The sequence below is a fragment of the Camelus ferus genome, chromosome 6, assembly GCF_009834535.1.
Source record: "Camelus ferus isolate YT-003-E chromosome 6, BCGSAC_Cfer_1.0, whole genome shotgun sequence".
NCBI lineage: Eukaryota > Metazoa > Chordata > Mammalia > Artiodactyla > Camelidae > Camelus > Camelus ferus.
The window spans coordinates 93,826,265-93,841,140 of NC_045701.1; the positions used below are offsets into that span (position 1 = coordinate 93,826,265).

A 14,876-nucleotide genomic window follows, 5' to 3' on the forward strand; every position below is an offset into this window, starting at 1 on the left:
AAAAAGAAGAAGAAATGAGCCATTGAGCCACAAAAGGACATGAGGAAATGAAAATGCACATTGCTAAGTGAGAGGAGCCAACCGGAGAAGGTTATACTCTCTGTGAGATTCCTACTACACGGTATTTGAAGGAGCTCATCTATGGAGGCAATGAGAAGATGAGTGGCTGCCAGGAGTTTGTGTGGGAGGGGTGGGAAATGAGGAGGTGAGGTACAGGGGGTCTTAAGGCAGTGAAATTGTACTGTGTGTTGCTGAAATGGTGGACCGATGGGCAGCAGTCTGAACAGTGTACCTGATCAAGGCAGTTCCATGGACAGCAGCCTCGGGGCTTCTGGATGCAAATGACACCATGCGTTTGTCAAAACTCATAGAACTGTGCAGATGATAGTGAGCCATGGTGTTGCCTATGGGCTTCAGTTAATCATAATGTATTAAGTTGGCTCATCATTTCTGACAAGTGTAGCACACTGGAGATAGATGTTCATAATAGGTGAAACTGGGCGTACGTGTGGGGGCACTGGAAGTTATGGAACTCTGTGACTTTCTGCTCAACGTATCTGTTAGCCTAAAACTACCCTAAAAGGGCAAAGTGTGTTTAATCTAAAAATATCATTACCCCGTGCAGAGCAGCAGAAGCAGAACCATGGACAGTAGCTGAGAGAGCCTGCTAGTCCAAGTCAGGACCACGGACAGCGGCCTGGAAGGCCTTGGGCACACACATGGCTCAGTCATTGTCTGACGTGGAAAAGGCCTCATGGACAGCAAATGAGCCTCACGTAACGTAAGGTAGTTTCAGAGAAAGAACGCAGTCTGGACCAGCGTCCCAAGACCTCGTGTGTCTCGGGGCAGGAGCCATGTCCATTTTCGTAACCTGAGTCGTCTTCTTGGCCCAATGTCTTGGAGTCCCGCCCCACAGAGAAGCATGATTGATCCCCAGTGTGGTGGGTGGAATTTGAAGATGGTTCCTTAGTTTGATATGAATTTGTGTATGTACATATACTTAAGTTAAATACACTTCATTGACAACGTTACATTAGTTTCAGGTGGACAGCATACCAAATGGTGATTCAATTCTTTTAGAGACTACATTCCAGTTGAAGTTATCAGAAGCACTGACTATACTCCCTGTGCTGTGCAATAGTCCTAGTAGCCTATGTATTTTATACATAGTAGTTGGTATTTGTTAATTCCCTGTCCTTACGTAGCCCCTTCCCCCTCTCCTCTCCACGCGGGTAACCACTAATTTGATCTGTCTATCTGTGTGTCTGTTTTCCTGTTGTTATATTTATTCACTTCTATTAATGTTTAGATTCCACATACAAGTGATATCGTAGAGCATTTGCCTTTGTCTGACTTACTTCACTAAGCCTCATAGTGCAGAGAACCACCAATGTCACAAACGGCAGAAATCATTCTTCTGCACGGCTGAGCATTATTCCGTCGTGCGTATACATCGTACCACCTGTATCCATTTTCTGCCGACAGACACTTGTGTTGCTTCCGTATGCTGACTCCTGTTCATACAGTTGCTATGTACCTTGGGGTGCATGTATCTTTTCAAATTCTTGTTTTTGTTTCCTTCGGATGTATAGGCAGGAGTGGAATTGCTGGAGCGTGTGATAGTTCTGTCTTTAGTTGTTTTGAGGATACTCCTTACTGTTTTCCCCCGAGGCTGCACCAATTTGCACTCCTGCTAACAGCGACAGGGTTCCGTTTACCCCATCTCTTCACCAATATTTCTTACTTGTAGTCTTTGTGGTGACATCTCATTTTGGTTTTGATTTACATTTCCCTAATGATTAGGAATGTGAGCAGCTTTTCACATGTCTTTTTTTTTTTTTAGTTCCCTCTGTGAGCCCCCCGTTTTTTTGATGTTATATTTTACTTCTTCCTGTGAACTGGTGTTTACTGCAGTCACAGTTAATTTTATGTATTTTATCTTTTGATCTTTTGTTTATTTAGTTGATGATCCCCAGGCTTTAATTTGCCTTTTAGTGGGATTTGCCTTTGCTGTAAATTCTTGCATCTTGCAATAGCCTGTGTGTTCCCCTCCAGGAAGACCTTTGACGTGTCTCTGAGGGTTGATGAACTGCTCCAGTGTTTGCTTGCCTGAGAAGTTCTTGTCTCTCCTTCAGGTGTAAACGACAAATTTGCGGGGTGACACCTCCTAGGTTGTAGGTATTTTCCATTCAGCATTTGTTTAGATCATTCCTCTCCCGTGTGGTCTGCAGAGTTTCTGCAGAAAAATCAACTGCTAACTTTGTGGCAGTTCCTTGTCCGTGACAGTGTTGTTCTCTTTCTGTCTTCAGAATTCTCTCTTTATCCTTAACTTTTGCCAATTTAATTGTGACGTGTCCTGGTGTGGGTCTCTGTGGGTTCTGTTTGTTTGGGACTGTGTGATTCCTACGCCTGGAAATGTCTCTCTTTCTTCATGGTTGGTGAGTTTTTGCCATAATTTCATTAAGTACATTTTCAACTGTTTTCTCTCTCTCTTCTGCTTCTGGGAGCCCGATCATGCCAATGTTAGGACAGTGGATGTAGTTCCATAGATTCCTTAAACTGCTCTCAATTTTAAAAAAGTTGTTCTTCCTTTTGTAGTTCTGACTGGGTAATTCCCATGGTTCTGTCTTCCAGGTCACGTGGGGTCTCCGGTGTCACCTAGTCCCCTGTTCGCCCCTTCCAGTGTTTTAAGTTTTAGCTATTGTACCCCTCTGGTGAGTGGTTCTCTTTTTATATTTTCCAGGTCCCTGTGAAGGTTCAAACTGTTTTCATCTGTTCTTTTCCCTAACTTGGTTAGCATTCATATTACTAATGCTCTCAAGCTGCCCTCTCCCCAGGGAAGACCTCCGGGCCCATGACGTGTCTCCCCGTCCCGGGTCCCCTCCTCGAGGCTGCGTTCCAAACCGAGTACCTCTCTTCCCTCCCTACGTGACTCCTCGTGGACCTTTCTTCAGCGCCTTGGCTGTACAGGAGTCTCTCTGCCCGTCTCCATTTTTCTCCAGTGAGACGTGGTCCTCATGTAGATGTAATGTGAATGTGCTCTGTGTCCTTCTGCTCCACCGTCTCCGTCTCCTTCTCTCATAACCAACCTGTACCGGCCGCCCCCACCCTCTTCCGTCTGACATAAGACGTGCTAGTGGTGATGCTACATACCTCAGCATATAAGCTGCAGGACACCCAAGACGGAGGTTATTCATCAACACGAGAAGTGAACATCAGCGTAAGATAGGCAATAGGAGTTCAAGCCTTTCCTGGAGGAGGGTTGGCAATTTTATATTACATGTGAGGTAATTTCCCTGCGTTAGGTGGAAACGCAAAGTGTATTGCTGCCTTTTAATCGGGAAGCTTAACGTGGTCCACGGTGGCCGACACGCAGTGGGTTGTGCTGTCCTTGTTCTACGTCAGGTTAGCTAAGGCGTGAGCAGCTTTCCTAGCGTTCCCTTCCCTTTGTGTGTCTCTAGGTTAGGGTTGTTCAGAAGAGAAGTTTACACCTGTTGGAGAGCAAACTGTAGGAGCCGTCCTTTGGCTGGGGGGCTGTGCTGCAGCCGTGCACGTTGTCACTGCCCTGCACCCTCACGCCGTCAGCGTGGAGACGCTGCTCCCGCGGTGTCTGCCGGCCTCCGCAGGGGGTCAGCCCTGGGCCAGGCATGTGTGCAGCTCCATCCTGCTGCAGCCGGTTTCTTCCACAGGGAGGGACACAGGCTCCAGGTCTTCCTGAAGGCGTTCAGATGTTATTGAATGGGTTCGATTTCTCCCTGCTTAAGAGGTTTTTTTATCGTGGTAAAAGAATAGGAGTTGCCCTCTAAGGAAGTGTACCATGTTACACCTTTCTCCGGGTCTTGGGGACAGTGAGTACATTCATAAAGTGCAATCACGTCCACCTGCGTCTCCATAACTCTCCCCGTCTTTACGTGTGAAACCCTATGCCCGTAAACAACACCCCCCGTTCTCCCCCGGCTGCAGCCACTTCTGTGTTTTGTCTTTCTGGGAATGCGGCCACTCGTAATCGCTCACACAAGTGGAATCGCACACGATTCACCGTCTTGCCCCTGGCTCACGGTACGCGTTCCGATGTCCTCCAGGTGCCCCCGTGCTGTCAGACACGTCACACTGTTCCTCTTTCTTCAGGGGCAGTGCTGTTCCATTGTACGCTCAGCCCACATCGTGCTCATCTGTCCATCCACGGAAGGACACTCGCGTTCCCGCCTCGTGGTAGGTATCGTCAATGGAGCTGCTGGGAAGTGGGTGTTCAAGTGCCTCTTTAAGACCTGTTGCCTGTTCGCTCGGGTTTATTGTAAGCAGTGGGATTGCTGCAAGTGTGGTAGTTGTTTCTGAAATTTCTCTGAGGGGCTTCCAAACCGTTTTGCACAACGGTAATGCCATTTTATGTCCTCACCAACAGTGCACAAGGGTTTCTTTTCTCCACATCCACGGACACCACACACGGACAGCAATGCAGGTTTTCAAAGCTCAGAGTGGCAGACGTTCCCCTTGGAGTGCGGGAGGAGGGGGCACCTGGTGGGGGCCCAGAGGCGCAGTGGGGTGGCAGCCCAGGGGGTGTGTGTGTGTGTGTGTGAGATGGGGGTGCGGGCAGGAGAGGTGTGACGCTGACAGGAGTGTGTCGGTGGTCTTGCCCGGGGCAGGGCCCCTAGGGGACAGGAGCAGCAGGAGGCTGACTTCAGGCTCACACCGGTGCTGACCCAGGGGCTCAAGGGAAGGCGTCGGCCACTTGGCTTCCAGGGGCCCAGGAGGGGTTGTGCATGGGGGACGCGCTGTGGCCTGGTGTTGCCCCAGGGTCAGGACGGGGCCCTCAGGCCTGTTGGGGGGCAGCTGTTCTGGGACTGGTGCTCCTCGAGGACCCGTGGGGCCAGCCCGGTATCGACCGTCCTGGTGTCCCCACGGGAATATGTGGCTGGAGGCAGATCCGTGGTCCAGGGGATGGGGGTGAGGGGCAGGGCCTGGGGCCGGGCAGGCCGCAGGGACCATAGGCATGTTCAGCTTGTTGGTTAGGTGTTCCGTGTGAGGGAGATTGCGAGTGGGGGAGACCCCCAGGATGGTTTCCGGAGCACCCTGGAGGCAGAGGGTGCCCAGTGTCCTCACTGCCTGGCAGGGTCCCTGAGGGCCGGCCATGTTCCTGGACCCGGCTGCCCGCCCCTATGGCCTCACCGTCTTTGGTGCGGAGCCCACTGGAGCGAGCAGTCCCTGTACTGCATAAAATTCTCTGTCTTCCTCTGTCTCTCTGTTTGTCTGTCTGTTTGTCTTTCCGCCACAGGAAGCTGGAATGGCCCTTCCCAATGTCCCTGGGGTGCTGTGGCTTTACTGACAGACACTCAGTGCTGGTCCCAAGCTCCCTGCCAGGAGCCTGTCCTGCTGGCCTCCCCTGGGGCCGTGGATCCACAGACTCGGCATATTGATTTCGCCCCCTCTGCCCTGACACACTGAAAGGCTCACACAGACACTTGGACAATGTCCAGCCGCCCAGGGCCGTGTCCCGTGGATGACTGAGCTCTCCAGTAGTGCTGGCCTGGATCGCCCAGCAGAGCCAACCCTGACCAGGCGCTGGCCTCCGTTTCCTGGAGCATTTCCTGCGAAGGGCAGTCTGCTGTGGCTCCTGTGTCTGCCCTCTGGGGAGTGCTGTGTCTCCTGCAACCCTGGGACCTGAGACTGTTCCTTTGAGATGGAACCACCAGGAGGGACTGGAGCTCAGGGTCTGGCCTCCCAGGAGGACCGAGTCCTGACTCCGGCCCTGCAGCCTTGGCAGCAGGTGGGCACAGTGGCCCTCACGCTCCTCGACCTGGGACGTGCCGCTCCAGGACGGGAGACAATCATTTCTGTGGTTCCAACCCGAATGTGCTGCGTGTTACAGCAGCCGTGCTGACCAGGCGTCCGACACCTGGGACTTGCTGCTGACTCCGCGCCCCCAGGGAACCCCAGGGATGGGTGTGGTGGGGGGAGAGCTGGGGCCTGGGGCTGGGAGGGTGTGGAGGGCGGACTAGGCTGTGGAGGCACCAGGGGACGGGCCGCAACACAGAGCAATTCCCAGAGAGCTATGGAATGGTAAAGGATGCTTTATTGTCTGAACAACCCAAAACATGACAAGCCAGAGTCTCCCAACAAAAATCCCAACCAAAGATAAACAGCGCAGTAAGTTCGTGGGTGCCAGACGTTTAGAAAGGATGCACAGCTTCCCAAGCCAGGCCTGGCGTGACCTCTGGCTGTAGCGCCCCCCCTCCCCCGCCACCACCCGGCAGTGGGACCTGCCCCTCCCCATCCAAGGAGAAGACAGGAGAGGCCCGGGGGTCTAGGGCCGGGACGCCAGGCTGTCGGGCTCCCTCCTCCCGGGGCTCGCCTCTCACCACACTGCCCATTGCAGAGTGCTCCTGCTGAAGGTGTCTCAGGACGCTGGCCACGGGATAGCGTGGCGGAGGCCACTGCCCTTTTTGCCAGTGTCCTTCTTGCTCTGTCCAGCGAGGCTGCGTTCTGCCCGTGGGGGACCCGGTCTCCAGGCCAGTCTCTGGAAATCTCTGGCGAGGAAACGTCACCCCCTTCCTGGCAGAGCTGGCTGCTGTAGGGGCCATGGGCCCAGGTCCTTCTCAGAGCTGAGCACTTGGCTGAACGTTGGTGGCACATCCAGAGGCTTCCCTGCTGAATGAGGTCGGCCGGGGCAGCACTGTTCCAGCAGACATCTCACACAGTGTGCCTCCTTTTTGGAACCGTCCTTGGTCACCAGGCCCGAGAGTGTCCACAGAGAGCGGGCCGTGCCCATTGCCCCGGGATGCCAGCTTCCTGCTCGTCCAGAGGAACCCCAGGGTGCCCCGGGCACTCCCGGTGAGGACAGGTAGACCCCTCAGCTCAGGTTGGTGGTAGCACCTGCTGTCCACTTGGTCCCCTGAAGGTGGGCAGGGTGCAGGGTGTGGTCGGTGGTGGCCGTGAGGTCAGAGGATGGAGGTGCGGTTGAACATGGCCGAGAGTTCAGAGCTGGCAGGGCAGCGGGCGGAGTAGTGGCTGAGCAGCTCGGAGCGATGATCGGGGTACCTCTGGGGCCTGGGGTGGCCGTGGACACCCCCAGAGGACACGCTAGGCCCCCTGCCCGATCATGTTTCTGTAGTCTGGGACGATCGTCCGCTTCAGCTCCACCACCGAGGAGAAGATCCACTTCACCTGCAGGGATGGCGGGTGTGAGCACAGCCGGGGCCCCCATGCCAGCTTCCCCCAAGGACCTGGCCTCCCATCCCGGGGCCTGCCGGCCGCGAGTGTGCTCCGGTGGGGTGGCGCGAGGACTGCGTGGGCATAGCTACGGACAGCGACGTCCCGACAGGGACAGAGAGGGACAGTGAGAGAAGAGAATGGACTGGAGAGACAGAGAATGACAGGGAGGGACAGGGAATGGACAGTTAAGGGGGACTGTGCGGGCACTGTGTGGGGACAGCATGGACAGCTAGCCTGGCCCGCCCACCTTGAAGAGGGTCACTGTGGCGCTGTAGCACACGCTGAGCAGGAAGAGGGTGATGAAGATGGAGATGGTGGTCCACAGCCCGTCCAGCTCCCCGCTCTGGGCCTCGGCACAGCTCTCCTCCTCCAGGAGTGGCTCTGGACAGGGAGGGGGTGGTCAGCTGTGTGACAGGGCGGGTGGGGCACTAGGATCCCCCTGGGGGGCTGGATCAATGGTTCCCTGAGGTCAATCCCTGGGTACCGACCGTGTGTCCCCCATTCCTCCAGCTTTGTCCTCAGTCTTGCCCGGACCCCTTGGGCCATATGTAAGCCTGGCCCGTGGGGGTCCCTCATCCACTCCTCTGCGGTGCCTTTCATGGGGTCCTCTGGGGAGAGGGTGCCCTGACCCCTGCCTTCCCTCCCACTGGAGGCCAGGCCTAGACGGCAGGGGTCTGCAGAGCAGGTCTGTGGTGGGTACTACTGCAGGGAAGGGCGGAGGCAACCTTGGGGTGTCCCTGTGTGCCCGAGGGGGTGGGGTGGGCGTGCTAGGGACCAGTGGGGTGTTGGGTCTCTGTGTGTTGAGGAGGGGACGCAGGTGTCCTGGGGAGAGGAGGGGTGGGGGTCTGAGCTGGCCATTGTTGTCAGTGCTGCTGGGGCTTTGAGGAGTGGGGACCAATCTGGTGTCCACAGAGGGTTCACGAGACCCGGCTCCAGGCTCTGGTCTGGCCCTGGGCGGATACCCCATTGAGGACCCAGTGAGCAAGGCTGGCTTGTGTGCAGTTTTGTGGTTGTGCGCTTGTGTGCAGTTGCACAGGCACGTGTGTGTGCGTGAGTTTGCAGGTGGACGAGGGGTGTGCAGGCTGGTGTGCTCCATGAGAGGGTTTTTTCCTACAAGTCTGGGTGAGTGTCCCCTCGAGTGTACAGATATGGCCACGAGCACCTCGCCTGCGGGAGGGTGGGGCCTGATCTCTGTGTGTCCTGGGAGCAGGAGGCCTGTGCCCCCATCGCCGGCCAGGCGTGGCTCCCATGTTGACAGGGTGTCAGCACGTGGTTTCTTTAGGCCCCAGGGACAGGAACTGCGGTCACAAGGACTTGCCACTGTCCCACAGTTCGGCTTGGACAGAGGGGAATATCTGGTCACTCATTTCCCTGAAGTTCCTTGGGGGGCTCTACCAGATCCCCTCTACACAGTCCTGTCTGAGTAGGTGCTGGCCGGACGCTGGACCCTGGGGAGCTGATGCCTCTGGCAGACCCCATCCCTTGCCTCGGGTCACCCCCAGTTCCCTGATGGCACCAAGTTTGTCCTCAGAGCTTGGCCTGCCCCCGCCTCCCGCAGGCCCTGCGAGCGCAGGAGCTCTGCTCGGAAAGAACCATGACAGGGTTGCAGGGCCCCAGGGAGGCACTGGGTGTTTTATTTCATGCAGGCCCGGGAGTTATGTACACAGGGGTGGGGCTCAGGCGTCCACGCGGGACCCTGAGGGCCTCGGGGAGGGGGGTTCGCTGGGGTGCCGGGGTGAGTCTCATTTACCCGAAGACTGGGTGATGGATTTCTGGGTGTAGTGGTTGTGCAGGGCCTCGTGCATCACCACACAGGTGAAGGTTTCTCCCCGCTGCCACGTGTTCTTTCCCACCGAGAGCTTGCTGTAGAGGAAGTAGGTCCCGTCGTTGTCCAGCTGGGGCAGCGTGGTGGCGTAGTCGCCCTCTGACTCCGGCTGCCCATTCCTCTGCCACTCAACGTTGATGTCAGGTGGGTAGAAGCCTTTGACCAGGCAGGTTACGCTCACGGTGTCCTTGGCCAGCTCTTCCCGGTGTGGGGCCAGGGTGTACACCTGCGGCTCCCGGGTCTGCCCTGTGGGGACAGGCGTGTCTGTGAGCCCGACGGTCACTCCGAGCAGCCCCACAGGACCCTCCCGCGCCCGTTGTCCGTCCAACCTTTGGCCTTGGAGATGGTCCTCTCGATGGGGGCCGGGAGAGCTTTGTTGTTGACCTTGCACTTGAACTCCTTCCCCGTCAGCCAGTCCTGGTGCTGGATGGTCAGGACGCTGACCACACGGTACGTGCTGTTGAACTGTTCCTCCTTTGGCTTCGTGTTGGCCGTTCGCACCTCAACGCCATCAATGTACCAGTTGAAATTGACCTCGGGGTCTTCCTTACCCACGTCCACCACAACGCACGTGACCTCGGGCCTCCCAGAAATGGAGAGGACGTCCTTGGGTTTTGGGGGGAAGACGAAGACGGAGGGCCCTCCCGGGAGCTCAGGCTCTGGCAGGGAAGACAGGGTGGGCAGTTAGCTCCTGGGCCAGCCTTCTCCAGGACACATGTATTCCCAGCACGCCAGGGCTGTGGCCACCTCCTTGTTAAAAGGGAGTGGCTTGTCTGACTCACCTGGGCATTTGGGACACGGGCATCCTCCATGCGGTTCTGCAAAGAAAGCAGACAGGAGGTTTCTGGGTGAGGGCGAAAGGTCTGTTGGGGCGGGAATAGGTCAGGGACAGATTTTGGCAGGTCCAGCACCAGCTATGTGCGGTAGAGGTGTGCATCCTGTGCCCACCTTGGACCTGATAGAAACACCCAGAGGACCCCTCACATAGCCTGGAAGGCCTCCAGGCGAGGAGACCGCTCCTCCTCTGATACTCTGGGCAGAGGTCGCCATCCTGGCATGTGGTTCAAGCCAGGCGGAGGGCTGACCTCGGTCCTGTCTGGGAGTGGACGCCCGCCCTGAGGCCTGTCTACTTACCCACACGCTTGTCCACCTTGGTGCTGCTGGCCGGGTGGGCTACGTTGCAGAAGAAGGTCTTGCCTGTCGAGCTGCTGGTGGGCAGAGTCACTAAGCTGCTAAGGGTGTAGAGCCCCGAGGACATGAAGACTGACGGGAAGGTGTGGACGCCGCTGGACAGGGCACCCGAGTTCCAGGTCACCGTCACCGGCTCAGGGATGTAGCCCCAGACCAGGCAGCCGAAGGCCACCGTGGAGCCAGGCGTGTCCCCGCATCTAGCAGTCAGAGGATAGACCGATGGGGCCTTGGTGGAGGCTGCAAGAAAGCAGGCCGTGTGAGCACCAGGGCTTCACCCCTGGGAGGGTCCAGGCAGGGTGTCACGAGCCCAGGTCAGGGCACCCCTGAGCCCAGCGCCCACGTGCTTCCAGAATGTCTGCAAAGCAGCTGGCCGGCAGGGCCCTCACCACCCAGGGCCTCGTGCCTCTGCAGCTGTGTGTCAGCGCTGGGAGATCACCTGGGTGACAGCCCCCTAGGTCCCTGACCTCCTGCAAGTGCCTGGCCTGACTGAGCCCTGTGTCTGAGTCCTGACCAGTGCTGCCTGCTCCTGGCCAGCGTCCGCTGGTCCCCTGAGCTCACCGTCCTGTTGCCACTGCCCGGCCCTGCCCTGGGTGAGCGGGCCTCTCCTTGGCGTGGTGGGCCTCCACCACCCAGAAGCCTGCTCGTGGCCCCTTGCCTGGCCTGCTCTTTGCCCTCCGCGCCCGTGTCTTCTGGGTCAGCTCTGCAGCCAGAGCACCTGGGCCCTGGCTCCTGGCCCCCTGGCCCCTGGCCCCCTGGCCCCTGGCCCTGCAGGCCTCCTCCTTGGCCCCTCCCCTTTCATCCCTGTCGCCTCAGCCAGGCTGCCGAGTCTGTGCCTCGGGGAGCTCCTGTCCCTCTTCTGGTCCTCCAGCTGGAGCCCCTCAGCTCACTTCTCCCTCCCACCTGGGCCCCTGATGCCACCCTAGCTTGTGGCTCCCAGGTCCCTGTCCTCTGACCTCAGCCCCCTGCTCACTGGCAGCCTCTGAGACCCTTGTCCCAGGAGACACTGGCCAGGAGCAGCCGTGGCCCCTCTGACCATCCCCACAGCCGTCAACCTGGCTCAGCTCCTCGTGTGGCTGTACCTTCGGTCTGGGCTTTAATCCGCTAGCTACAGGGGAGCCCCGCTGTTCTGTGGACCCTTTGCTCATTCTCACAATTACAAGTGGCTTCCTGGACCTACTGTAGGCTGCCGTCCTGCCCTCCCATTCCCCTGTTCACCAATACAAGCTCTACCAGCTTCTTGTAGTTCCTCAGGGCTCTCCTGTACCTGCCTGCCCCCAGCCTACAGGTCATAGCTCTGATTGTTCCTTGGAGACCCTGTGGCTGCTCTCTGGTCTCCCAACCCTCTGCTCCTCTGTAGAAGCTCAACCTGCTACCAGGAACCACTGGTGCTGCCCTCTGCCCACCCAGCCCTCTGCTCCCCTGCAGAAGCTCAACCTGTGCCCTGGAGCCCCTTGGGGCTGCCCCCTGCCCTCGCAGCCCTCCGCTCACTTGCATAAGCTCAACCTGCTCCCTGGAACCCCTGGGGCTGCTCCCTGCCTTCCCAGCCCTCTGCTCCCCTGCACATTCTCAACCTGCTCCCTGGAGCCTCTGGGGCTGCTCCCTGACCTCCCAGGCTTCTACTCTCCTGCAGAAGCTCAACCTGCTCTCTGGAACTCCTGGTGCTGCGCCCTGCCCTCCCTGCCCTCCGCACCCATGCAAAGCTCACCCTGTGCCCTGGAGCCCCTGGGGCTGCCCCCTGACCTCCCAGCCCTCCGCTCACCTGCACAAGCTCAACCTGCTCCCTGGAAATCCTGGGGCTGCCCCCTGCCCTCCCAGGCCTCTGCTGTCCCGCATGAGCTCAACCTGCTCCCTGGAGCCTCTTGGGGTTGCCCCCTGCCCTCCCTGCCCTCTGCTCCCCTGCATATGCACAACCTGTTCCCTGCCGCCCCTGGGGCTGCCCCCTGCACTCCGAGGCCTCTGCTGATCCTCACGAGCTCAACCTGCTCCCTCGAGCCCCTCGGGGCTGTCCCCTGATCTCACAAAGGTCTGCTCCATTGGAGAAGCTCAACCTGCTCCCTGGAACCCTTGGGGCTGCCCCCTGCCCTCCCAGCCCCTTGTTCACCAATACAAGCTCTACCAGCTCCTTGGAGCTCCTCAGGGCAGTCCTGTACCTGCCTGCCCCCAGCCTACAGGCGGAAGCTCTGAATGCAACCTGGAGCCCCTGGGGCTTTCCTCCTGCCCTCCTAGCCCTCTGCTGAGCTGCACAAGCTCAACCTCCTTCCTGGAGCCCCTCAGGGCAGCTCCCTGCCCTTCCAGCCCTCTTCTCCCCTGCACAAGCTCAACCAGCTCCCTTGAACCCCTGAGGCTTTCCCCCTGCCCTCCTGCCCTTCAGTGGCCTCTCACCTGCACCAGCTCCAACTTCTCTTGAACTCCAAGTTAGCTTCTGGCCCCCGTCCACCCCCAGGCTTCTGCTCATGTGCACGAGCTCCATGTGATTTCAGAGCGCCTGGGGCTGCCCTCCTTGACCTCCAGGTGTTCTGCCCCCTCTTACATTCAGCCTCCCTGACCTTTGTCCCTGGTGCTGGCCCTTGGCAGCCTCTGACCCTCTGGGTCAACGCAGAGCCCTCAGCCTAGTTCCGCTTCACTCCCTGAACCCTGTGTTATCCCCAGGACTGGATTCTCTCCCTAGAGTCCCACCCTGGTGCCCTCCCAGCAGGGCTGACTTTCTCCCTGGAGTCCCACCCTGGTGCCCTCCCAGCAGGGCTGGCTTTTCTCCCTGGAGTCCCACCCTGGTGCCCTCCCAGCAGGGCTGGCTTTCTACCTGGAGTCCCACCCTGGTGCCCTCCCAACAGGGATGGCTTTCCTCCCTGGAGTCCCACCCGGGTGCCCTCCCAGCAGGGCTGGCTTTTCTCCCTGGATTCCCACCCTGGAGCCCTCCCATCAGGGCTGGCTTTTCTCCCTGGAGTCTCACCCTGAAATCCCTCCCAGCAGGGCTGGTTTTTCTCCCTGGATTCCCACCCTTGTGCCCTCCCAGCAGGGTTGTTTTCTCTCCCTGGAGTCCCACCTTGGTGCCCTCCCAGCAGGGCTGGCTTTTCTCCCTGGAGTCCCACTCTGGTGCCCTCCCAGCAGGGATGGCTTTTCTCCCTGGAGTCCCACCCTGGTGCCCTCCCAGCAGGGCTGGCTTTTCTCCCTGGAGTCTCACCCTGGAATCCCTCCCAGCAGGGCTGGCTTTCTACCTGGAGTCCCACCCTGATGCCCTACCAGCAGGGATGGCTTTTCTCCCTGGAGTCCCACCCGGGTGCCCTCCCAGCAGGGCTGGCTTTTCTCCCTGGAGTCCCATGCTGGCCCCCTCCCAGCAGAGCTCCTCGTCCTTGGGTACCTTAACCCTCTTTTGTGTCCCCAGTGTCCCCAGAAGTCTCCCCTGGTCCCTGGACCTTCCAGGTGGTGGGACGGTTGCCTGTGCCCACCAGCTCCCAGCCTTCACCTCAGCTGCTCCTGGAGCCTTGTGGGGTCCCTGAGGTGGGGCCTCCCCTCCAATGCCCCCTGCGCTCCCTCTGCCCCTGCTCCTCTTGGGCTGCACTCACCGAAGGTGGAAGCCATGGAGGTGGCTCCCCTGCAGCCTGGGTCTCCGTGCTGCCGCCACCCCTTCCCTCCTCTGGCCCCAGGCACCTGCGCTCCTCCAGGCTGATCTCTGTGCCTGCAGCCCCAGTTCCTAGGATTTCTTGGCTGGATTCCCGTAGATGTGAGCTGACTGCCCGCAACCATGCGAACACTAAGAACAGGACTGAAACCGGTGGCACTGCCTGCTTCCTGAAGTTCCCTTTTCTCTGGGTGGTTTCTGTCTCAGATGACCTGGGGGAGTCCAGACGCAGCAGAGGCGCCTCACATAGATGCCTGGGGGTGGGGCGAGTGGTGTCCTGGGACCTTGGGCTGAGAGTGGGAGTCTCGGCGGTCACCTGTTCCCTACCTCCCACAGGGGTGCTGCCCGCTTGGCTGGCTGTTGCCTGGGGTGCCCGGCCTCCGCCCTGAGCCCCCGGTCCTCCCAGGGCCAGTGGTCACCTCTCTCCTCTCTGGTGAGTGCGGTGGGCACAGGCCGCAGCCTAACCCCAGCTTTGTCCTGTCTGCCTGCCAGCACGGCCCCTTGGGTAGGGCGGCTGTCTTCCTCTGGGTCCAAGCCTCTTCTCTCCCTCCATCCGTGGCTCCATCCCTGTCCCCCATCTCTGACCGCAGGACGGTGTAACACGCAAGGTCAGATGGAAGCTGTTTCCCCAGCAGCAGCTGTCTTCTGTGCTGCAGAGTTCACGGTGGTCTCTGGGGCTGGAAGACGGCTGTCTGGCTGAGCAATAGTGTGCAGGCCCTCCACCGCTGCGTGTGCCCCAGGAGTGGGGCGGGGACCTTCAGCTTCTGCTGGCTGGGAGTGCCGCAGCTCACTCCAAGCCCCGTGCGCACCCCTGGGCTGTTCTGTGCCTGCAGCATCAGGGGCCCTGGGGGACAACGCAGTGCCAGACTTCAGAAGAGCCGCGGGTGGGGAAGGGGGCTTCCCGGGCACGTGTCCTACAAGGGCTGGGTGGGCGACATGCGTGCTGCGCCCCTTCCGGCCTGCACAGAGCGGAGTCCAGCCCAGGCGCTCTGCTGGGCCCCACAGGACCGCCCGCCACCCCTGCTCTGCTCG

General features: G+C 59.0%; 3 gene segments (V, D, J or C); all 3 read right to left on the bottom strand.

The window, feature by feature from the left end:
- Positions 1-14,876, bottom strand: part of LOC102517513 — a 255,227-nt gene that overhangs the window by 38,181 nt on the left and 202,170 nt on the right.
- Positions 1-14,876, bottom strand: part of LOC116664456 — a 220,355-nt gene that overhangs the window by 9,422 nt on the left and 196,057 nt on the right.
- On the bottom strand, positions 6,051-13,930 carry LOC116664463. The segment is given in 7 exon segments: positions 6,051-7,161; positions 7,457-7,590; positions 8,960-9,280; positions 9,364-9,693; positions 9,817-9,852; positions 10,169-10,462; positions 13,789-13,930. Coding segments are annotated over 7 exon segments (1,215 nt in total).